This window comes from Ahaetulla prasina, chromosome 4 (assembly GCF_028640845.1).
Source record: "Ahaetulla prasina isolate Xishuangbanna chromosome 4, ASM2864084v1, whole genome shotgun sequence".
In the NCBI taxonomy this organism is placed as follows: domain Eukaryota; kingdom Metazoa; phylum Chordata; class Lepidosauria; order Squamata; family Colubridae; genus Ahaetulla; species Ahaetulla prasina.
The window spans coordinates 125,143,444-125,168,270 of NC_080542.1; the positions used below are offsets into that span (position 1 = coordinate 125,143,444).

General features: G+C 41.5%; 1 protein-coding gene and 1 long non-coding RNA gene across 11 annotated transcripts in view; one reads left to right on the forward strand and one right to left on the reverse strand.

The window, feature by feature from the left end:
* The window catches only part of ARHGAP21 (Rho GTPase activating protein 21), a 92,059-nt gene extending 69,278 nt beyond the window's left edge, over positions 1-22,781 (reverse strand). For 2 of the 9 annotated variants that reach the window (XM_058180524.1, XM_058180522.1), the window contains exons 1-3: positions 21,846-22,781; positions 7,420-7,536; positions 5,812-5,946 (exon numbers count right to left, since the gene is read on the reverse strand). In XM_058180524.1, coding sequence (XP_058036507.1) covers positions 5,812-5,946; positions 7,420-7,536; positions 21,846-21,917 — 324 coding nt within the window. In that variant the 5' untranslated portion in view covers positions 21,918-22,781. Of the gene's footprint in view, positions 1-5,811; positions 5,947-7,419; positions 7,537-11,959; positions 12,157-20,940; positions 21,068-21,845 lie in introns of those variants that run through there. The other 7 variants (XM_058180523.1, XM_058180527.1, XM_058180525.1 and 4 more) reach the window with 7 other exon arrangements.
* Positions 1,622-9,657, forward strand: LOC131196991 (uncharacterized). 2 transcript variants are annotated; one of them, XR_009154858.1, is made up of 3 exons: positions 1,622-1,720; positions 4,660-4,708; positions 9,081-9,657. It is a non-coding gene; the product is annotated as an uncharacterized LOC131196991 (long non-coding RNA). The 2 variants fall into 2 exon arrangements; XR_009154857.1 differs by lacking the exon at positions 1,622-1,720 and adding an exon at positions 3,771-3,891.
* Positions 22,782-24,827: the final 2,046 nt, after the last annotated feature.

The following is a 24,827-nucleotide window of genomic DNA, read 5'->3' on the forward strand; positions in this document are numbered from 1 at the left end:
AACAATAGACTTGAAAGGAATCTCAGAGAATGACTGATAGATGAGAAGCCAGCTTCTGTTTAAAGATCTCCAGTGAAGCAGACTGAGCCTCCTGGCATCTATGCTGAATCTATTTCTTTATAGTTTTAATTCATTCTCCTCTTCTCTGGGGAGATGGGGAGTCTGGACCCTGTTTGGTATGTTCTCTGTTCTTCTCATATTTGAAGATTGCTATGAGCTCAACATAACTGAAAACTTTAACCATACCTTCTTGGGCCAGGCTTCCAAATCTCTCACCCTCGTGGTACTATTTTCTTCTTGATCAATTTTAGAATATTATATTATTCTTTTTTAAATTTCATCTTTTTACTGTAAATCTTTTTCTCTCTTCTCGGAAGTATTAGCCAACTACCTACCTATCTCCAGTGTTATGTTGTATGTTAACTGATGAGCATCTCTTTAATTCACTCCTCCAAGTAAATGGGTTGTCATTCGGTCATGAACAAGAGGATAATAAGTAAAAGAAGAGCCTGTTTGGTCTAATGGTTAAGATAGCAATTCAAACACAGGGAGACCATGGCTGGAGGCTGGAGTCCAGCCATAGTCATAAAAGCCAGTTGGGTGATTTTGGGTCAGTCAGTCTCTCTCAGTCAAATCCACCTCTTAGGGTTGTTGAGAAATAGAAGACGAAGGAGTATTAGATTTATTTATCACCTTGAGTTATTTATAAAAACAGAAGTTTTATGGTACTTCACACAAAACTTTCCTCTAAACCAAAACTGTTAGCAATCAGTCTTTGTGCACTATCATTCAGCCAATTTTGAATCTGTTCAATACAGTAAAGACTAGCTGATATCTTATTATTTTTTAAGGAATCTAACCAGAGAGATTTTGCCAACATCCAGATCTATTATGTCTAATGCGCTCCCCTTATTTATTTAAGTTAACTAACATTATTAAAGGAGATTAACATTAGTCTGGGTAAGCCAATCCATATAACTGAATTCTAGAAGCAATTTCACTGTAAATTAACAGAGATTATTAAGTGACTATATATAGCCATGCTGAAATAGCAGCCAGTGGCAAACCATAGGCCATTTGTTGAAAAAAAAATAAAACATTCTAAATTATTTAGGTCTTCCAAAGATTTCCATTCTGATTTTAAAAACTGGAGGAGGAGGCAAAGAAAGACTCATTAAACTGAGAAATCAACCCATAGTTCTCCCCAATAGTTCTAAACATTCAACAGGTTATGTAGCAAATAAGTATCCGAGGTAATGTTTGGTGTAAAAAAATATGCATGGATCTGATAGGGAGTTTAAAATAATGAGCTGCTAGTTCTATGATCTAACAGATTAAAGTTCACTTCTTAAATAATTTAGTTTAATCAACCTGGAGCTGATGACAGTGATTCATCTCATTACTCTTATGTTAGAGGTGAAAGGGCCTCTTGCTGCTTGACACAGTCTGGGTGAGGTCCTGATAAGCTAGGTGTGCCAACATTAACAATAGAGCCTGCATAGTCATTCATCCATAGAAATATGTAAGAATCTGAACAGATTATGGCATAGAATTTGCAGCTATAACATCACCAATTTTTCCAAAAATGCTGACATACTTTGCAATATTGAAGGTATGATATTACTGAGGGTAAAGGTAAATTGTGTTTTGCTTGGACATGCAAAATTGCTGAATTCTTCAAGAGAAATGATGGTCTCCGGGCAATATAGAGAGTAAAAATGTAAGCATTTATTTTTATACTCTGTTTTTGTTTGATCTAATTTAACTAGTATTGAGATGGCTTCCAAGTGCAATATTTGATATTTTAAAAGCAACCACATTTAAAGCTAGTTCTTTACTTATTCCAAATAAAAATGGATGTTGTTGCCATTTAACTAGATCACATGTATATTAGGCATAAAATACGGTAGTTTCACAGATAAAACATAGCAGCACTTTTAACTGTTAATTTCATATGTTGTTTGTTTTCTTGTTTGTTTTATATCCCACCCTCATTATTTTTACAAATAATTCAAGGTGGCAGACATATCCAGCACATCTTCCTTCTTCTATTTCTCAAACAATAACCCTGCGAGGTTGAACAGGCTGAGATAGACAGATTGATCAAAGTCAACAGTTGCCAAAGTTCTTGTTCTGTACATCAACTGGTGTACAATTATTTTATAATTAGACTAGGTTAGTTTTTCAGTGTGTTTAAATCTGTTAGGTTCACTGAAACTAAAATATACCATTTAACATGAAACTATTTGATTCCTGAAATAATCTGCTGTGTTCTGAACAAAATAAGCTTTTGATTAATAACCTAAATTATATACTTTTCAATGTCAATAATTCTGGAATTCAATATTCTTGAATAATATTTATAAAAGGGAAGGCTAGCTATGTTTTATTCAAGGTGCTTCAGGAAAACTAATTTATTTTTTATTATTTATATAAACTGCTTTTATGTTGCTTTAACTGGCAAATCTAAGAAGCTAGGAAAGTTAAAACTAGTGTAGCTGTAAGCCTGGTATCTGCAGCACCAAGTAGCCATGCAGGCCAGCGCTGAGCAGCCCAATGCCGAGTGGCAGTGGGCAAGGCAGCACAGGCAGTATGGCTCCACTGGCAGCAGCTGGCAAAGGGGCCCTGGCAGGCTAGTGGCCCAGCAGGGCAACTGAGAGAAGCGCTGCCAGGAGGGCGAAGAGCCCCTATGAGGCCAGCAGCAACAGCGACAGCCACTTGGCAGCTAGCATGGGGCCTGCTGCAGGCAAGAAATGTGCCAGCAGCAGCTGGGCCAGCAGGCAGGTTGGGTGAGAAGCACCCTACCGGCCAGGCACTTAAGTGCTGCCGCTGCTGCTGCAAAGAGAGAGAGAGGGCGCGAGAGAGAATGATCCAATCCAACCTCAGAAGGTTGGCGGTAATGTGCTCTCTCTTTCACACATACACACACATCTCTCACCCTCCACCCCCACCCCAAAGCAATCACATCCCTTCACTAACAGGGCAAGAAAGGTAGTCTGTGGGACTACGGTAAAGAAAAATAGTTCAGACCTTCCAACTTTGCAAGATTTTTTTGTTTGTTTGGTGTTTTTTTTTTTTTTGAGAAGTTGGCATATCTGAACCAGGGGTGAAATGCTACCGGTTCGCTCCAGTTCGGGCGAACTGGTAGTTATAAAAACTACCGGTTCCGGTGAATAGGTAGTAAAAAAAAATGCTTTAAAAAAGTAAAAAAAAAAAGGTTCCGACGATCATATGGCATAGCTGTGATCATTGGAACCTTTTTTTCTACTTTTTTAAAGCCTTTTTTTACTACTGGCTCAAGCGAAAAAAAAAGCTTTAAAAAAGTAAAAAAAGGGTTTCGACGATCGCACAGCACAGCTGTGATCATGGGAACCTTTTTTTGTTTTACTTTTTTAAAGCATTTTTTTACTACCAGTTCAAGCAAATAAATAGTAAAAAAAGTCCTTTAAAAAAGTAAAAAAAAAAAGGTTCCGACGATCACACGGCACAGCTGTAATCATGGAATCTTTTTTTTTACTCTTTTAAAGCATTTTTTTACTACCTATTCATCTGAACTGGTACTAAAAAAAGGCTTTAAAAAAAAGGTTCCGGCGATCGCACGGCACAGCTGTGATCATGGGAACCTTTTTTGTTTTACTTTTTTAAAGCATTTTTTTCTACCTATTCATCTAAACTAGTAGTAAAAAAATACTTTAAAAAAGTAAAAAAAAATGGCCACACCCACCCAGCCATATGACCTCCTTGCCAAGCCACACCCATCAAGCCATGCCCACAGAACTGCTAACAACAAATTTTACATTTCACTACTGGTCTGAACTATTTTTTACCGTAGTCTCACAGACTATTTCTCTTGCTTCTGCACATGTAGCGGAGAACAGAGCTGGAAAGCAGGTTAGTGAAGGAATGTGGCTTCCTTTGGGGGGTGGGGGAGGTGAGGGACCTGTGTTTGTGTGTGTGTGTAAGAGAGAAAGAGAGAGAGGAAGGGAGGGAGGAAGGGAGGGATAGAGAGAGAGAGAGAATGTTCCTTCTTTGTCTCTCTCTCTCTCGCCCTTTCTCTCTTGCTTTGGGATCTTGCTTTGGGCTTGGCCAAAGGGCAGCAAAGGCACGTGCAGGGCGGTTGGCTGCTCGCTTGAGGAGGGTCTTTTCCAGGGGTGAAATTTAAAAATTTTCCCTACCGGTTCTGTGGGCATGGCTTAATTGGTGGGCGTGGCTTGGTGGTCAGATGACTGAGTGGGCATGGCCAATAACAATAAATAATAAGAATAATAAACAAAGTATAAAAAACAATAAGAGGTATCAAAAACCAACTTTCACACTTTACACACACACAACACAACACAACACAACTGACTCACACACAATGTAAAAGCAGCTGCACTTCACACTTCACACAGCCACAAAAAGCTCAAAAACCAACTTTCACACTTTACACACACACAACTCACACACACACACACACTCACAAAATGCCATATACAACTTTCTGAGATTTTGTGTGTTTGTGTAGTTAGAGTGAAACACTACAGAAACACACCAAATCTCAGAAAGCTGCACAAATATTTTATTTTATTATTTTATTTTATTTTATTGTGGACTTCAAATCCCAGAGTTCCTCAGCCAGCAAAGCTGGAAGTCAAAGCAAGCTTTTTTTTTCTTCAGTAGCTGAAGAAAACATGCAGTTGCCAGCCCGAAAGAGCAGTAATTACAGGTAAGTGAGGAAGGGGAATTGGCTGGGCTTGGGTGGGAGCTCTTGTAAGTGGGGGCTGTTAAAAAGTGAGTTTAAAAACCTGTGAGGATCAGGAAGCTTCTCTGGGATTGCCAGAGGAGGCTTTTAAAACCTCGGGTTTTTTTCTTTTTTCTTTTCCCCTTCGGCTGAAGAGGGTTTTTTTAAAAAAAACTTTTAAAGTGTTCTGATGATCTCTGCTCAGCCCCGCAATCATCAGAGGTTTTTTTTTTTACTTTTCAAGGCATGTTTCAGCTGAAGAAAAACCTTTAAAAGTAAAAAAACAAAAACCTCTCCTGATGGTGCGGCTCAGCAGAGGCAGTGTGGGCGGGGCCAGGAATTTTTGCTACCGGTCCTCCGAACCAGCAGCTGCCATCGCTACCTAATCGGGGGAGCCGGTGCGAACCGGGAGCATTTCACCCCTGGTCTTTTCCCTTCAGGTGCAAGCTCCCACCCCCACCACAACCAGCCAGGGGATCATGAGAAAAGGGGAGGGAGAGGAGGGGGGAAGCCTCCATCTCAGCTTGTACTTGTTCCTTAATCAGCCTGAATTTCTAAAAAGTTGCCAAGAAGAAAGAAAAGGACTAGCAAGGAGAGCTCGCTGGGCTTTCCGAGAGTGAGAAAAGACACAAAGACAGAGAAAGGGAAAGATACATACACACTCACACATAGACATATATATAGAGAGCTATAGAGAGATAGGGAGATTGGCTGACGGGTGATCGTCTTTGGTGAGGGTGCTCCAGCTTTCTCTGAGCCTGACCTCTGGGGCGGGTGTGCAAGGTTCAGTGGGGCCATCCCCCTTTTCCCACTGCCCTGAGCTTCTTAAAGCCATGGGTGGGCACTGTGGGCCCGTTGTCCCGTCCTCCCAGATCCCATTCCCACCCCACCAGCCCTCATGTTAGCAAGGCCAGTGTCGGTTGCAGCCGGATTGGGCCAGTTTCTCAGGGTGGAGAGCAGGTTGATCATCTCCCCAAGCAACCGAGACACGCCCAGCACCAATAAGGGCTGGAAGAAGGGCTCCAACAAGAGTGAGGCACTGGAGAATCAGCTCTGGCCGCTTCTCCATCCCCCGCCGTTGCCCTTACCTTCTCAGGCCAGCCAAGGAGTGACTGGGAGGGGACGGTGAGGGGCAGGGCCAGCCAGTGTTGGGGCAAGGAACAGCAGCAGAAGGCCCAAAGACCTGCATGCGGCTCCGGATCCGCGGGTTGACAACACCCGCACTATAGAATATAAATAAGAGCCTTATATAGTAAGGTTAATAATTACAATGATATAGGTAGTTCATGACTTACAACCACAATTGGAACCAGTATTTTTATTGCTAAGCAAAGTTTTGTTAAATGATTTTATATTTTTTGCCATGATTGTTAAACAAATAACTGAAGTTAAGTGAATCACATGATCATTAAGCAAATCTGGCTTCCCTCATTGCTTGTTGGAAGCTGGCTGAGAAGATCACGTGATCTTGGAATGTTGCAATGATCATAAATACATGCTGGTTGCCAAGCACCCAAATTTTGATCATGTGATCACAGGGATGCCACAATAATTGGGGATGCCACCATGATCATAAGTGACGACTGGTTATAAGTCATTTTCAGTGCCATTGTAACTTCGAATGGTCACTAAATTAATGGTTGTAAGTCAAGGACTAACTGTATTCAAAATTTCTATCAATATAAAATATGATTTCTGATTTCTTAAGCAGAGCATTGCTTAAATTGTACAATTGATGCTGAGTATAATATTGAGAAACTGAAAGGTATGTTAAAAAATAGAGTGAGTGAGGGAACTTGGAGATTAAATACTTATCAGTATTTAGCAATTCTTTTTTGCTTTCTCTTTTAATACAAATTATAATACAGCGGAGACCTCTTGATATTACACTCAAAGATCCAAAAGCCAGGATTTTTTTTACAACTTTCTGTAAAAAAAACTATGAGAATGCTATTCTTATTTTAAGTTCTACAGGAAAGGAACTCTAACAGAGAACATTGGAGTATAGTACCTAATTGCTACAAATGTAAATATAACAAACATAAACCCAAGAACACCAAATAAATAATAAAATAAGGGGAAATAAATCTCTTCCTCCACCCCCACCCCCGCCAAATCTCCACAGAAAAATCAGTAAGAAATATTAAAGCTTTAATCCAGATGGAATAGAAATCTGATGTCAAAAAAAATTCTATAACAAGGGCATCCCACTAATAAAAAAAATCAACACAGAGATAACTTTTTTGCAGCTATCCATTTCACTCTTAAGAGCTATGCCATTTGTAGCAGGGTAGTATTTGTTTAGCCAGAGCTTTCGGGAAATTATTGTTTAAAAGAGACAGAAAAATTATTGCCAAACAGATACTGAAAAATCCAGTGCTGAAGCACAATTTTATTTCCAAAGCTTCCATGACTATCAAAGTAATTTGATGTACACAATAGTTATTGGATAATTGACTATAGGTCAATTAAAAGTCCAATTGGAAAAAATCAAAGGCTATATTTCACAGATATTTCAGAGAAGTGTTGGTCAATATAATTCTAATATTCATTGAATTAATCATTTGGTTTTGATCAAGTGTCTCAGTCTAGTACCTTTAAAGCTGAGAGTCTGAATGCAAGATTCGAGGGCTGCATGACAGCTCCTGCCATTTAGCAGTTTGAAAGCATGCAAATGTGAGTAGATAAATAGGTACCATTTTGGTGGGAAGGTAACAGCATTCCGTGCACCTTTGGCATATGCCACATGACCACGGAAATGTCTTCGGACAATGCTGGCTCTTCGGCTGTGAATCAGAGATGAGCATCACCCCCTAGAATCGGACACAAAATCGGACAGGGGAAACCTTTACGTTTACCTTTCCCAAATTATATACTTAACAGAACAATTATATTTGTACTTTTGGATAAATATACCTATTTATAATGTTTAATTAACATTAAAGTGTTAATGATTTTTTAAATTATAGAAATAAAAAAATCATTAACACTTTGGTTAAATATTCAGATAAGTGATATCTTCAATCACTAGCATTTTAAGATGCTAATAAGACATAAATCATGGTGCTCCTTAATAAACTTCCACATTTACCTCCAACTGATGACACCTTATGAAAAGAGTAAATACAAAAAGAATCAGACTTTGGAGGAACACAATTAAAAGAAATATTTGTAAATAAGACATTAGTTAGCAAACGTCCATGTATATATACAAAGAGCATCAATAGTTTGGTATAATGCTTAAAATGGTGCCCTAAAAAACAGAAGGCTTTAAATCAATCAACCTCCTAGCCAGTCAACCTACCACACGGGGTTGCTATTGTGAAGAAAACAAGAGGGAGGAGTATTAGTTATACTTGCTTTTTGAGTTATACATAAAAAAATGGGACAAAAATATTTTTCATATAAACAATTCATTAGACCGCAATATTAGATGCAAGTATATCCTGTGTATAGCGAGTCTGATTTATCATTATCCAGAAAGCTGTCATTATTCACAGTATCCTTGCTAGAAGTTGATCTAAAATGACATACCAATCCCATTTACTGTTTAGTATTCAAACCAAAGGAGCATGGTGGCCTAGTAGTTACGATACTGGGCTTGTAGACTGGTCAGCAGTTTGAGACCCAAGCACCATATGTTGGGGTGAGCTCCTGTTCTCGCCCCAGTTCCTGCCAACCTAGCAGTTCGAAAGCATGTAAAAGCAAGTAGATTACATAGGTACCATTTTGGTGGGAAGGTAACAGAGTTCAGACTATATACTTTGGTATATAGTCACGCCAGCCACATGACCACAGAAGTGCCTTCAGAAATGGAGGTGAGCACTGCTCCCTAGAATCACATACAACTACACAGGAAACCTTTACCTTATTATTATTATTATTATTAAAACAGAAAGCCAATTGTTAAGATTGGTAAAAACTCTACAATCCTTGCCTCTTTGCAGGCTTTCTATTTTAGTATTAATTAAGCATCATTCAGAACAAACTTCTCATCTTTCTTCACACGTAAAATTATATCTGCACCTTGAGTGAAATGCTCTACAAAAAGAAATACCGTACTTCTAAAATTTATCAAAGTGATGAGAAAATTAAGGCAACTGAGATTAAAGCTTAAAGTTTCAATACACATCAGAGAACTAGCCTTTTGTTGAAATTGAGTAGCATTTTAATTTGTATAGAACTACTAAAACATGTGGCCTATGCAAGAAACCACAAGTAATGTAAAACTTGGGGGGGGGGTGCATTATCATACAGATGGCTCTATCACATATTTGTATTGCTACATCTGATGCAAGAACATAAATTACAATGTTTGTGTGATTATTTCATGTGTTTTTTTCCATCTGCCTCCTAGTGCTCTCACTGTGTGGATACGCATGCATACTCAGAATAGAAAGGCATCAGGAGCAGTTCAAAATGACAGATGGTTTGGCAACTTTTTTCAGTGAGTGCAAAATAAAAAAAAACCTAACTATGCTGCTGAGAAATTAAAAAAAGGTTAATTAGCCAAAAATTGGCCTTTTAAGGACAAAATATTAAATTGTGAATTAACGTAAATTCTACCATTCTGTTTTGTGCAGTCTCAAAAAAGAACATGAAATCTTTATTTCAACTTCCAAGCTTTGCAGAATTTTTTGTTATGTCTGAACTTAGTTCTCTTTAGTTTACAAGTCAATGCCTAGTATATTCTCCCTGGAATCCCAAACAAAAGCAGCTTCAATTTCCAAGATGCTGTCATTCAAACTAGATCACAATACCTGAAATGCCGCTCAACACACGCTCAAGTTGCAGTAAACAGGTTAACATTATAGATAACAGAATCACAGAGTTGGAAGGGATCTTGGAGATCTCATCCCCTGCTCAAGCAGGAAACCCTATACCAAATTGAAAACCTTTCCTATATTTTATTTATACTAGGGATAGTGGGCCATTCCAAGATTGTGAATATTCTCTCAATGGAACGCCACCTCACCCAATATAGGTGAACCATACTGGAGTACAGTTTCCATTTGTCATGAATACCTTTATATTTTCTGGATGTAATTTGCCCACTCACATTTAGTCCATAACTATATTTAGTGAATATTCAAGAGTATCTATGACTTTTTTGAGTTAAATAGTAAGGAGCAATAGGTTGAATGCCATCAGTGCATTATTTATGCAAGTAATCTTCAATTTGGGATTGGTCATTTAACAGCTGTTCAAAGTTACGGCAGACCCCCCACCCACCCAATAGCTACTTATAATTTGGTCCCAAAGTTCTGGCCACTGCAGTGCCCCCATATTCATTCATTTTTATAACCAAATGCGAGATCACTGCAGCACCTCCCACCTATCTTCTCACCCTCATGGGGTCCTTGAAAACTTTTCCCTCCCTCATCAGGTCCTGCTGGCGTTAGGCCTGATTCATTCCCCACTAGGCCTCACATACTTCTCCTCACTTACCTGTTGAAGAGATGCTAAGTTTTCCATAGCACTGGAATGGGTTGCTTTCGCAAAATTCCAGAATCATGCTGCATGGGTGAGGGACAAACTGCTCCTTTTTGCTGTGTTAATATGGTTTGCATAGTGCTACAGAAGTTTTTCACAGCTTTCAGAAGCTTGCTGCAGCATGGAAAACCAAAAAGTTTTGGTTTGATGCTAATGCTTTTTTTTTTAACTGCAACAGTGGGAGTCGGAATTCAATATTTCTTCTTTTCTTTTTCCCAGTTTCTCCTCACATTTTTCACCCACTCCCCCCCCCACTGTGTCTTCCTATTTACTTTTATATTTTATCTTATAACCTAATAAAAATGTTAAACTTTAGAAGTTTGCTGCAGCATTGTGCAACCTTGCCAAGGCAGCAAAATGGAGCAGTTTGAGTTGCGGCCGCTATTTTGTCTCTGCCCACAAGCAGGTAGGGCAAAATGGCAGTTCCTTCCAGGTTGCTGCTGGACAACCAGGGACAAATTGCTCCATTTTGCTGCCTTAACTCAGTTGTGCAAGCCTGCAGACGTTTTCTGAAGTGTTCAGAAGCTCTCTACAGTGCAGTATAACCTCATTAAGATAGCAAAATGGATTAATTTGTCCCAGGGATGCATGGGGTAATTCTGGAAGTAGGGGTGCAATTTAGCCAGTGAAAGCATAGCAGCTGCTTCTGAATTTGCCCCAAGCCTCTGAGGGATAAAGCGGGCCTTTACTTTGCTAATGCAGTCCAGTCGACACAGCCTTTTAAGGCCCAGAGATTTCTGAAAGACTATGCAGATTGCATTAGCAAAGTAGAATGGGTTGCTTTGTCCCTCAGCTGCACAACATTATTCTGGAAGCAGCCGCCATTTTTCCAACAGTCAAATTGCATTCTGGTAGCTGTAAATATCGCTGCCGCTTCTGGAATTGTGCCACATGGCCCCATGTTGAAGCGAGCCACTCCAGCACTCTGGAAGGCGTCGGAGCTTTTCAAAAGGTAAGAGAGAAGGAGGGGGGGGTATTTGGCCTGGTGGAAATCAGGCCTAAGGCTGGGGGGATCCAGTGGGAGTGGGAAAAAGCCTGTGCAGACATGGTGGGGTGGGGGGAAGGAAGCAGAGCACAGGATGTCTTGAGGGGGAAACCTAGGGACGACTGGTGCAAGCGGGCCTGGGCCTGGATCAGGTCTCCAAGGGCCTTCCCTGCCCCTGAGACATTCCATGCTCCACTTAATGACTTTCATGTTCTTTTAAGGATTCACTGGAGAGAGCAGGGATGAGGATATCATTAAGTGAGACATTTCACTTAATGTCATGCAGCTGTAATGGGCAGGCTCCATTACAATCGTATGTTGAGAATTACCTGTATGCCACTCCAAAACACTAGATCACCTCATGTAGATGTTGACAATCCCTGGAGATAAGATGAACCCCTGTGGGGCAAGGATGCTATATAATTCAATCTGGATGCTATATAATAGCTCTACTACACTATCTACATACAGTAGCCCCCACAATAGCATCTTCTGAATACAGCCCAATAGAGAGAACCAATTCCATTATACAATTGCACCTTAAGTCTTGAAAAATACTATTAGTGATGGTACTGAATTTGACTAAAGAGCTCCAGGAAAATTAACAAACTACTCTTTCATGAAACCCCAAAGTCCATTTTTTTCATATGTGATAGCCACCAAATCCTTGATTTAAATCATTTCAAATATCTTTCAGTTATATCTGAAACTATGAAACTATCACTTTTTTATCTTTTCCAAAAATAGCTGAAACTGACCTATAATTGTTAGCTGTCATGAATCAAGGAAGCAGTTTTTAAGCAAAATCTTCTTGTCTCCTGTGGAGGTCAAAGAAAAAGTTAGCCTCCAATTTTTTCACATATATCGCACATCCTTGAGGCTAACAGGCTGAGAAGAAATCAAAGCAACAGGACAAGTGGTGGTTGAAGTTACATTTCTATATTCTGCCCTAAGACTGGAGTCCATGTTATCAGAAATATAATTAATTTTGCCCACATAGATTGTTCTATCTCCTTTTTGTAAATATTTTGATGGATGGATGTTTCAAATATAACACATCAAAACTATACTGCATTATTTTATGTTGATGGAACTGAAGCAGTAAAGTTGCTAAACAGTTTAAAACTGTTTAGCAACTGCATTATAGAATAACTGTGAAAGTGTTGAAAAAGTAACTTGCAAACAACTTTCACATTAACAAACTCCGCAGGCCTGTAAAGCAGTAGTGGGTTCCACTTACCTTCACTAGCTTCAGTAGCTTCGCATGTGCGTGGCGCTTCTGTGCATGCGCACAGCATCCATGATGACATCACGGCGGGTGGGCAGAGCTTCCTGCCGCTGCCACTACCGGTTCGCTAGAACCAGGGAAACCAATAGAAACCCACCACTGCTGTAAAGGCAAGCTGAAGTAAGCTGAAATTTAACTTAGTGACAGCTTCACTTAATGAATGAGTTGCCAGTCCCAATTATGATCACTAAACAAAGTCTACTTGTAATCGCTTTCACTGTCCCTACTGCGGCACAATAAGAATTTAAGACTAAGAAGTTACTTGAGCTAGAGTGTCATAAATTAAGATTTGGGAAGCATGCCTATTTATGAAATGGTAAGGTTAAAGTAAACTTTGATTTCAACATTCACTATATTAGACGTGCCCTCCTGAAGGTCTGAAATAAATCTAAAGTAACGTTCCCTGCGAAGATGCCTCTTTGGATGTCACTGCAGGAAGGCTTTTTAAAGAAAAGAAACGTTGATGAGGCCAGACTGGCGGATTTATGATCAAATATTACTTTTTAATTATGCTGAATCAACCCTCAAATCCAAAGAGGAGCTGAAATTAAAAGGACTTGTCTGCCACTGGCTTACATATTTACAATTGAAAGAAAGATTTAAATTAGATAAAAAAAGTTATGGATTTGATTGTGTACAAAATGAATTGGAAACTCTACAGATAGTCCTCGACTTACAACAGTTTATTTAGTGACTGTTCAAAGTTAAAGCAGGATTGAAAAGTGGTTTATGACCATTTTCACACTTATGATGGTTGCAGCATCCCCATGGCCACATGATCAAAATTCAGATGTTTGGCAACCGACTCAAATTTATGATGATTGCAATATCCTGGGTTCATGTGATTACCTTCTGTGACCTGACAAGCAAAGTCCATGGAGAAGCCGGATTCACTTGACAAATTGTGTTACTCACTTAACAGCTGCAGTGATGCACTTAACTGTGGCAAGAAAGGTTGCAAAATGGGGCTAAGCTCACTTAACAACATAAACGTTGGGCTCAGTTGTGGTAGTAAATTGAGACTATTTGTATTGTATGGTAATGATGAACGTATTATTGCTAAGATTTATAAATTGTTATTGAAAATGAATTTGGAGAATGAATATGTATGATTCAATGCGAAAAAATTTGGACATAATTTAATGCTTGAACGATGAGAAACGTGTAAAGAAAGGATTTAAAATTCACATTAAATTATAATTTAAACAAAAATTTTGCTGTTGGTATATTACACTAGATAAATTGTCAAAAATGTACAAAGCTATTTCAAATTTATGTTGGAAATGTAAATGTAAAGAAGGAAATTTTATCATTTATGGTGTACTTCAGGGGTGGGTTCTACTTACCTTTACTACCAGTTCACATCGTGTCCGCTCTTCTGCGCATGCGCAGAAGAGTTTTGATGATGTTTGGGTCAGTGGGCAGATCCTCCCGCCAGTTTTACTACCGGTTCTATAGAACCGGTCCGAACCGGAGGCAACTCACCACTGGTGTACTTGTGCAAAGAAGTATTGGAATAGGGTTCACATCTAGACTATCAAAGTGAATATAAAGGTAAAATTAGAGACTTTTCTTTTAGGCTTAACGGAAAAAGATCTTGAAAAAAAGATTGGAACTTTGATGTTATATATGCTGACAAGAGCAAGAATGTTCTATGCACAAAAGTAGAATGATACCTTAATTCCCACAATGGATGATTGGCTACAAAGAGCTAGCAGAAATGACTAAATTGACTGCTTTAATTAAAGGAAAAGATACAACCTATTTTCTTTCTATTTGGAAATTGTTTCTAGATTTTGTGCTTGAGATAAAAAAAAAATGAAACTTTGATTTTGGGTTTGCTGATTAGGTCTGTTGTTATAGAAATAGTATATATTATTTTGTAAAAGGAAAAAGTTGAGGCTGTATGTTCTTACATTATTGTACTGAGCTAAAAAGAGTTGGAAGTCAATGCATTTTCTTTTCCCTTGTACCCTCCACTTTTTTCCTCTTCTCTTTTTCTTCCCTTACTTTCCTATTATTTTTCTTTTTCTTTGTACCCTATACTTTGATAAACTAATAAAACATTGTGAATCAGTTTGTGCAAGGATGTGTCCCCCCCCCAATCCTTTATATTCCACAGAGCAGCTAGACAAAGATAGCATGACACACAAATATTATGGGAAATTCCTTAAGCACATTAACAAAATTATCTGGTTCCATTAAAAAACATTTTAACCAGCACCTACCATTACAGTGTTCTTATACCAATAATCAAAAATTGACCTAGGAAACTGGGTAACTATGACAACAGTCACACATATTTAGATTTATATATAGAGGTATATATATAAGTGTGTGTGTGTCTGTATATGTGTATGTGTGTGTGTGTATCCTTGTACTCAGTGATAGGATTCAAATAATTTAACTGGTTTTGTGGGCATGGCTAGGTAGGTGTGGCTAGGTGGTCATATGACTTGGTGGGCGTAGTCAACTTGACATCACTCATGGCAAGGTGGGCAGCTCCTTGCTGGGTGACGTTATTGGCCATGCCCACTCAGTCACATGACCGATGCTGCAGAGAAAGGGTGATTTCCTACCTCCCCCCTCTGCCCTTGGGGTGGCAAAATAAAAGCCCATCAAAAGAGTATTGCCTGCCTGCTGAATACTGGCAAAAGGAGGCTGGGGTGGGGAAGAGAAGGGCCCATGGAAACACCCCATTTTCCGTGCCAGGCTGGATTGGGATGGGGAGGGGTGGAGAGCAAAAAGCTTACTCAGTCTATACCAGCATGACAGCAAATCTCTTTTCCAGGTTGCCGGTTCAGGCATTGGGAGCTTGGGCAATTTTCTTCCAGCGCTCGTACAAGGAATCCCGGGAGCGCCAGCATGTTGCATGCTTTTCACTCCAAGCAGCACGGACTGGAAAACACATGGCTGGGGTAGAGGAGCACTCCTTAACAAGCTCAAAACTGTTGCTGCAAGCCTAAGTTCCCCACACGAGAGCTGCAAGCCCAGCTCTGGCTGCAGACGTGATTGTGAGGGCAGGATTTTTTCAAGTCCGATCATAGAGGAAAACAGAGATGAGTTTGCCGGAATACCGGACTTCCAGCTCTTGAGCGGGGAACCAAGACTTGCAACTCAGTTTTGAGCTTGTTAAAAAGGACTGCTCCTCCACCCAAGCCATGCGTTTTTAAGTCCCGGCTGCTTGGAATGAAAAGCATGCTGTCAAGTCCCAATTCGGAGCTCACCATACCTGGGGTGGGGCATGGAGCTGCAACCATCGGAGCTGGTGAGTCCAACAGCGAGCAAGGCTGCAGTGGAGGTGGTGCATGTTAGGACAGCGCCGGTCTGAAGCTAGCATGGCTCGGCTAGGAGGATACTTGCCCCACTGGTCAGGAGGCTGCTCACCTGCCTGGCCAGTGTCAGAAAAGAGGGAGACAGAAAAGTTCAGCCAAGTCTTCTCTTTTTTCTCAGCTTAAAGCAAACAGGCACATGCACCTCATGGTGCTGGGATCTTCTGCAACGAGACGGTCCATGCGTCTCCTCGCAGAAGATCCCGGCACTCCTCGCAGAAGATCTCGGCACTGTGAGATGTCTGCATGTTCTCTGTGTGTTTCAGGCTGAGAAGGAGACAACTTGCCTGAACGTTTCCTGCCTTGGAAGCCACCCTTAAGTAGCAAGGACAGGCGGTGGCAGCTGCCTTCCAAGTAGCTTCGACTGGCCTGAAAAACAGGGCAGTGACGGCAGCGAGAGGCTAGGACATGTCAGGACAGCGCCAGCCTAAAGCATGTCAGCAGGCCATCCTCCTGGCCGTGAGTGGCACTAGCATCAGCACCGGCAAGCAATGAGGCGTGTGGCTGCCGGAAGTCCCATCCTGATCTTCACCCCATTGCCTGCCAGTGCCAGTGCCAGTGCCAGTGTTGCTCATGGCCAGACCCGGCCAAGAGGACAGCCTGCTGACGAGCTTCAGGCCGGCACTGTTCTGACGTGTCCCACCGTTCTCCTGACCCATCGCCGCCATCACTGTCCTGTTTTTCGGGCCAGTCAAAGCTGCTCAGAAGGCAGCTGTCACAGTCTGTCCTTGCTACTTAAGAACAGCTTTCAAGGCAGGAAAAGTTCGGGCAAGTTATCTCCTTCTCAGCCTGAAACATACAGAGAGCATGCACACATCTCACAGCACCAGGACCTTCTGCGAGGAGATGCACCAGCCTGTTTGCTTGAGGCCGAGAAGGAGGAGAAGACTTGGCTGAACTTTTCTGTCTCCCTCTCTTCTGACACTGGCCAGGCAGGACCAGTGGGGCAAGTGTCCTACCAGGTGTCGTGCTATCTGGGAGAGTGCTCTCTTCCCCCTGGCCGGGAACCACATGGTTGTGGGGTTTCCGGCCAGGGGGGAGAAAGCGCTCTCCCAGCTATCATGGCCATGCGGCTTCTCAGCCAGCATTCTGAGTCAAGCGGGAAGCTCTGGAAAGTATGGAAATGGAGCCATGGTGCTGGGTGGCAAAGCAAGACAAGCAAGCCCAGGGACAGCGGGGGCAGCTAACTAGCTAGGCCGCGAGTGCCATGTGCAATGAAGATGCGGCGGCGGCAGAGCTAGCCAGGCAAGGCCGGAGATGGAAGGGGGGGCAGCGCAGTGGCAGCAGCCTAGGCTGGCTCAGGAGTCAACACTTGACCGGGGCTTTCCGCAGCGGCAGGAAAGCTGGGGGGTCTGGCTCAGGAATCAACTTGATCGGGGCTTGCGCCACAGGGTAGGGCAGGGTGAGGGGTGGGTGGGCCAGCAATTTAACAAATGGTTCGGTGTGCTCCGAGGCCAGTAAGTAGTGGTGGGGAGGGGCGGGCGAGTCAGCAATTTAACAAACGGTTTGGTTTGGTGTGTTGCGAGGCTAGTAAGTAGTGGTGGGGAGGGACGAGGCGAGCCAGCAATTTAGCAAACAGTTCGGCTGAACCGCCCAGAACTGGCAGAATCCCACCACCGCTTGTACTAAAACTGTGGCTCTCAGAGAGGGCTTTCATCTTTATGGTGAACTTGCCCAATCAGGAGCAGCTGAGGACAAGAAATCCTGGCTGCTCCTGACTTGGCAAGATCACCATAAAGACCACTTTAGCTTGCTCAAAAAGAGAGTTATACAGTATCTCTACACCAAGATGGTATTTTTTCTGGACAGTCGAAAATAGCATCAGCCATACAAAATTGGCAGACTGTCAGATGTCACATCTATTCAGAAACATGAATTCTGTACAGATCAGAGTAAGTCCATCACTCAGATTTTCATTCCTAATTTACCTATACCATGGAGCAACCTGGAGAGAACAGCTACAAAAGATTAACTCCATCCCATCCCCATCATCTCACTCAGACAGGTCTTCATGGTACATGCCACATTCATGCTTCATTCGGAAAAAAAATCCAGGATACAAGTTGCTTTACCAGTAGTTGACCTGGGAACAAAGAATAGGGTTTTTAAGTTGGAGGGTCAACCCTATTATCATTTTGAAGCTGCAAGTTGCAGCTTGAATAAATAATTGAGACCAGCCTTGGTGAGGTTTTAGAAATACAAACTCACTTGAATGATCTCTTAATACCCCAAATTAGAAACAACCATGTTCAAGCTCACTTCCTTTGTATTTCCTCTATTTCTCTATTAATAAGATTGCAATCTATTTATGAACATGTACCTTACTAAATCCAGAGAAAGAGCAAGTTCCAAGTAAATACACATATGATCAATTTGAAAATCTTTAGCTGTGTGTGAATTTAAGTATATACAGTATATGTTTGGGTATGTATGTGTATGTAGATATAAATCTTTGTCTCTCTGTCTCTGTCTGTCTGTCTGTCTGTCTCTCTCTCTCTCTCTCACACACACACACACACACACACACACGCACACGCACACATCTGTATTAGAGTACAATATTGAAATGAAAAAGAATTAACATATAATTCCCCATGTTGTAAGGTGCATTCAACACTTGAATAAAAGACCCCATGGCAAGGAAAGATTGAAGGCAAACGAGGTCCAGGCAGAAGAAGAACATTGTGTTCTTCAAAATCTAAGGGACTGGTTTGGACAAAACTCAATAGTACTTTTTCGTGTGGCTGTTGATAAAAATAGGATCACCAACATGATTTCCAAGGTCCAATGAGGGACATGACACAAGAAGAAGATAGCAATCCCTAAAGACATTCATAAATTCTACATTTGAAGCAACAATTCCTACAACAAAGGCAAAACTCCATGAATACAATTTGATTTTATTGTACCATTAATTTCTTAACAAATTCAACACTGATAATAGATATTATTTCAATAGCCCTATTGTGTTCAGGTGGACTACAATTCCTTTCTTAAAACTTATTCTCATCATATGCATCTTATTGCCTGCAATAATTACTATGGGATTGTGTTTGAAGGCAAGAATCACATATATAATAGTAAGCCATGAAGTTTAAAGTTTATGATAGTTATATTCATAAATAAAATGTTGATTCATAATGTTTAAGAAGCTGCCACTCTTTGAGAAGACCACATTATATGACCATAATATTTGCATATTTGCATAACAGTACTCAGAAGTACTTTTGTTCTATATATTTGATGCATATAGATGTATGTGTTTGTACACTACTTCTTTTGAAATTGTGAACAGATTCCAGATTATTTTTCAAAATAAAAACTACATACCACATAAGGGACAAAATCAATATTAGGAAATGTTATACAGGTCCTATTAATATTTTTCAATATAAATTGTTCAACTAAAGGTTAATAAGACAAGGTAAAGGCATGAACAAATTCTCATTTCATTTTAAGTTGTTCACGGCCAGTTCAGTTATTTCTATTAGAAAACAGTTTATAATCAGCTTTTAAATAGGCATATAGCCACTGTTATCATTTTCAATATAAGTGGGGAAATAATAATATTTTCTTTTGGATCTTTCAAATCTATTTTTTTCCTACACAAACAAATCTCTAAACAAAAATATGTCTTTGTACAGTGAAAAGCAAACATATTTGCTACCTGTTCATATTCAACAAGTGACTCCAAGGTATAGAAGCAGCAAAACCATAGTTCTCTATTTGCTGAAATGTATCATTATCACCAACATAAAACCAGTTCAGGTATTATACCGCCTAATTATCAACTCATTGTTCATCAATAGAACAACTGCATGGACTGAGAGGACCCTCGTTTTCCTTTCTCTAGCTGGAACTACTTATGATTCAGTATTCACTTCTAAAGGAAAAAGCAAAACCAGAACCACAGTTAGCATTAATGAATCAATAAAAGAAAACAAAATTAAAACATATTATTTCAAATTATGTATTGGGTCTCTACTTCATAATTACTCTATCATCAGTATAATGTTGCTAAAGATCATTCATTCAAAATGCATTCCACAAGCTCTGTTATTTATGTACATATATATCACCAAAATTTCCACAGATCATTTCAGTTATTGTGGATGTCAGTTACACCTTTTCTTCAGCTATGCCACAATTAAAATTTATAATATTCTAGTAAAAAAAGTTACATTTCATCTCAAAGAGATTTCATTTTTAATTGTAGGCACAGAACCGCTGAAAGTGATTTTACTTTACTTATTTTGTATGCCTCAACTGCAAGGGATTAATTATAGTTTACCATAGTAATGATAGATGGATTATATAAATAGTGCCTGGTCCACAACTTCTACTTAGTGGAAGAGTTATTAAGAAAAAAAATCTCAGTCAAGCAGCCCTTTTTTTCTTTCATTTCCTAATAATATTTTCAGACATAAATAGCATGGGGCTGGAGAACTAAGAATCTAATCCATTACCCTTTTGCAAAAAAAGAAAAAAGAAAGGAAAGGAAAGGAAAAGCATTTGAAATGCTAAACCTTAAATATAAACAATGATAGTTCCCAGTAATAATTTTCAATGACGAGTTACCCAGCCCAGGTAATATACTGAAAGCAACTCCTTTAACAATGAGCTTACAATACCATTACACCATTTGGCACTTTTACATTAAAGCACAAGGTAAATCAAGGACAAAACATCAGAAGGTGTTTTAAAGCTACATTCCTAAGCAAACTATATTTAAAAAGTGTAAATTACATTTCTCAAGAAGACATTCACAATAAATCAGCTCCACAGGCTTCCCTAACACACTAAAACACACACAATTCATAATCAAAGCTCAAAGCTTTACATGTGGAAGATAAAACGTCCATACACCATATGCTTTCACATTCCGCATCCACAGAGACACCGCACAACATTCTGGCATGCCAATCCGAAAGACACTTCCGATAGCATTTCTAAGTAAAAAAGAGTCACTTTTGATACTTACGGCTAGCAAAGATCTAATGTTTCTATGTGCCACTAATAGGAATCCTGGGATTCAGGGTTGAAATCGCTGGCTTTCTAAGGACAAGCCTGCTAATTGGAAAGTGGCAATTCCACGGTGAAGCCCAAGAAAAATACACACCTTTTCCGATGTGAGATCCATGGACTTAGCATCCCCAGCAGCAGAGCCGGGATGGGTGGGAGAGCCCCGGGAAGCTGCCGGTCTAGCTAGGCTCTCGCGAAAAAGAAGGGAAGGAAATATGTGTGTACTGTACACACACAGAGGCACCAGAGGGAGGGAAAAATAGAACAGTGTCATTCAAGGGCTTCACGAGAGAGAGGGGGGGGAACCCCCGGGGAAGACTGCACCGCCCCCTCTCTCCCTCCTATCAGATCAATGGGACAAAGAGAAAGGCAGAGAAAGGAAAGTCTGGGGGCTGCCTTTTCTAAAAGGCTTTCCCAGAGAGGGCGGGCGAAGGGCTGGAAGCAGCCAGCGCTCCCTCCCTTTATCAACAAGGGGAGGTCCTGCTGTGGCATCCCAACTCCCCCCCCCCCAAGGAGTAAACGGGGAGAGGCGAGCGAGCGACCGAAGAAAAAAAAATAGAGCCGATCTCTCGCCCAGGGCCTCGGCGTCCTGTCAGGACCAGGAGCCCATCCAGCCTCCAAAAGCGAGAGGAAAAGGCAACGGAGCCGCGTCGGCTAGAAACTTTTTTCGTTTTTCTTTTTTCCCGCCCCTTTTTCCCGTCTTTCTGCCTCCCCGCCCCATTCGAGGGTCGGGCGGCCGAGAGCAACACACGCCGCTCCAACGACTCCGGGACGGGAAGGCAGGAAGCAGGCAGGCCCGCAGGGATGGGGCGGCCATTAACGCCGCTCCAATCCTAGCCTTTCCCCGCGCGCGGCGACTACAACCGAACCGCCCCCGCCGTGGCTTCCCTCATAAACACTGTGGTGGCGCTCGCCTCAGCCTTTGCCCGTCGCCCCACAGCTGGGATCGGGTTCAGCCCCCGCCCCCCACGCCGCCCGCCCGCCCGCCTCCCGGGGTCTTACCTGGCTGCATTTCTCGGGGATTTCGGGTGCCGAGGAGCCTCTTTTTCCCCAAAGTGTCCAACGGCTCGCCATTATTTCAGACTCCAGTTACAATGAGGGGGAAGAAATCTGCTGGAGTCAACATGGGGTGTTTGCGTGTGTGTGTGTGTGTGTTGGTGGTGGTGGGGTTGTCGCGCGGCAAAAATAGGCTCCAGAGGGAGGAAGTGGGGCGGTAGGCAAAAGAAAAAGAAAAACACGGCTGTCCACATGCACCAAGGAAAAGGGGTGCAGCCACTCCCACCTGAAAAAATGGGATAGCGCTCAAGCTGGGAAAAAGACCCGTCTCTGTCTTTTGGGAGAGAGCAAAAAAAAAAAAATGTTTTTTAAAAGAGCGCTGTCCAGCACGCAAATTCTAAGCAAGCCTCGCCTTCACGATGGGATCCAAGAGGAAAGGGATTCTTGTCCAAAAAGCCCTGCGAGAGTAAAAAAAAAGGGGGGGAGAGCGTAGGGAAAGATCCCGCTGGACTTTCTCAACCGGTCGCCCCGGCGAGAAGAAAAAGAAAAAAAAGGGGGGTGGGATGTGTCAGTGGCCCGGGCAAAAGCCGCCGCCGCCGCCGCCGACTGCTCCCACTGCCGCCGGTCCCTTGTTAGGCTAATTGCATTGGCTCGCCATCTTCCTCTTCCTCCTCCTTTGCAAAGCCGTAGCGCAGGGAAGATTGGGCGGAGAGGAGCAGAGGCGCTTGCCGCTGCCTCCTTCGAGCGCGCACGCAGGCACCCGTGTCTGAAGCATTGAGAAAAGAGGGGAGGAGGACACTCATATATACAAGTTGTCCAAGGACAGGGAAATAAATCAAGATTCCCGCCCCCTCCCCGTGACCGACATTTCCTTCTCAAGCGACGGAGGAGCGCAAGGTCCGGGCCAGGTTGGCGAGGGGACCGGATGCTCCTTTGGAGAAGCTCAGGAATTTGAAAACTTTTCTGCCCGATCCTGCCAGGCATGTGACACGGAAGTCTTGCCTGCTACATACGCTTTTGGCACACAGTTTGAACCGGCCCAGGCCGATCGCAACCTGAAGCGGGGAGAGGGGTGGGTGGGGGGAACTATCGATCAGCGAAAGCTTCGCTCGCCTCTTAAGTCCAATAAGGGGTCCAAATTGCCCTTATCAGGTATGCTACCCAGCGCGCAGCGCTGAGTCTTGCCGCCTTTCTACAAATGAGGGTTGCTTTTCGGTGGGTAGTTCACGGCCGATTGGCTTCGAAGTTCGAAAATACCTCCACTCTTTCCAGCTGTGCAACACCTTGGCAAAATTGCCCAGCACCTCGCCTTCCTACATTTTCCAAACGGAAGTCACCTCTCCCTGCCCGAGGGAGTCCTAACTCTGTTTTTAAATTCTTTAAACGTGCTTGCCGCACAGCGAGCAAACCTAAGGCTGCCAGGAAAGGGCACTGTTTTTAACACGGAGGAAAAAGACAGGGATCAAAACTTCTTAATAAAGAAGAAATAAGCTACCGGTTTTATTTTACTTTTTTTTTAAAGTAAACAAAGCATTTACATTGCCCTGCTGCCCTAGGCAATTTGCAGGAGTGCCAGCTGCACCTAGGTCTGCTCTAGCTGTCAGCCGCACGATAGGTGCTAAATTATATACCCATTGTTTGTCGGACACTGCATGCATCTTCAACTAATCTGTCGGACAGAGCGAAACAAACCAGGTGTATTTACGTAACCCCCCCCCCCCACGCACTGTTAAAAATCTAGCCAAGAGCGTTCGCTGGAGCTTAACAATTCAGAAAGCAACACTTGGAGTTATCGGGTCCTCCCGATTGTTTTTCAGAGTTCCTATGCTAAGAAAAGAACTGGATGGCTCGTCAAACCAAAGTTGCTAAAAAGTGTAAAACAAACTTCCGTGAAAACAATACCTAATTCAGTATTTTATTTTCCACCTTCCTCTACTCTTCAAAAGCACTCTGATTATTAACAGGTGATAATTGTGCATCTAAACATACTGTATTTAAGTCTTCCTCTAGTCTTAATCAAAATCAGTTTTCAAAGATTTTAACGTTGTGAAAGGAGTGTAGGATAGAGAGATGCTTTACAATTTCAGATTCACCCCATAACTTAATGATTATGGTGCATTTGCTTGCAAACCTTTGCTGAAACCTCAGATTAGGAATGCTGTGAGAATGGTTTTCATGTGTACTACATTTAACATAACATAATAACATAGTTGAAGGGACCTTAGAGGTCTTCTAGTCCAACCCCCTGCTTAGACAGAAAACCCTACACCACTTCAGACAAATGGTTATCTAATCTCTTCTTTAAAACTTCCAGTGTTGGAATATTCACAATTTCTGGAGGCAAGTTGTTCCACTGATTAATTGTTCTAACTGTCAGGAAATTTCTCCTTAGTTCTCCTTAGTTGATGAAGTAAGAAGAACTCATCCTTGTGAGGTTTGTTGCCTTGATTCTAATTTTTTATATAGCTTTTTAAATTTTTAATTGCTTTTATATTTATGTTTTTACTGTCATCCAGAGTCACCTTATTTCTGAGAGGGGTGGCATATAATAAATATTAATAGTAATAATCCCCCGAGGAGGCACTACTTTGAAAAATAAAAAAGTTAGAAGTGAATACATCAAGACAGTGAAGAAAATCTTAAAGTCCAAACTCAGTGGAGAATATGCCACCATGGCAATTAATACCTGGGCAATTCCAGCCATTAGACATACTGTTAGAATAGTGGACTAAATTTAAGAAGAATTAAAATCCCTGTATAGGATGACAGGAAAAATAATCACACTGAAAAAGCTTCTTGAATAAGAAGCTAAACATTTTCAAAGAAAAAGAAAACAAGAAAGGCCACTTGCTTTTTGGAAAAATTATCTTTGGTATTACATGAACATTTTTTAAAAAACAGAAGGCAAAGAAGATAATAAAGAGACTTTGAAATGGCTGAGAGCAGGAAAGTTGAAAGAAGAGTCAAAGAGGCTAATCTTGGCTGAAA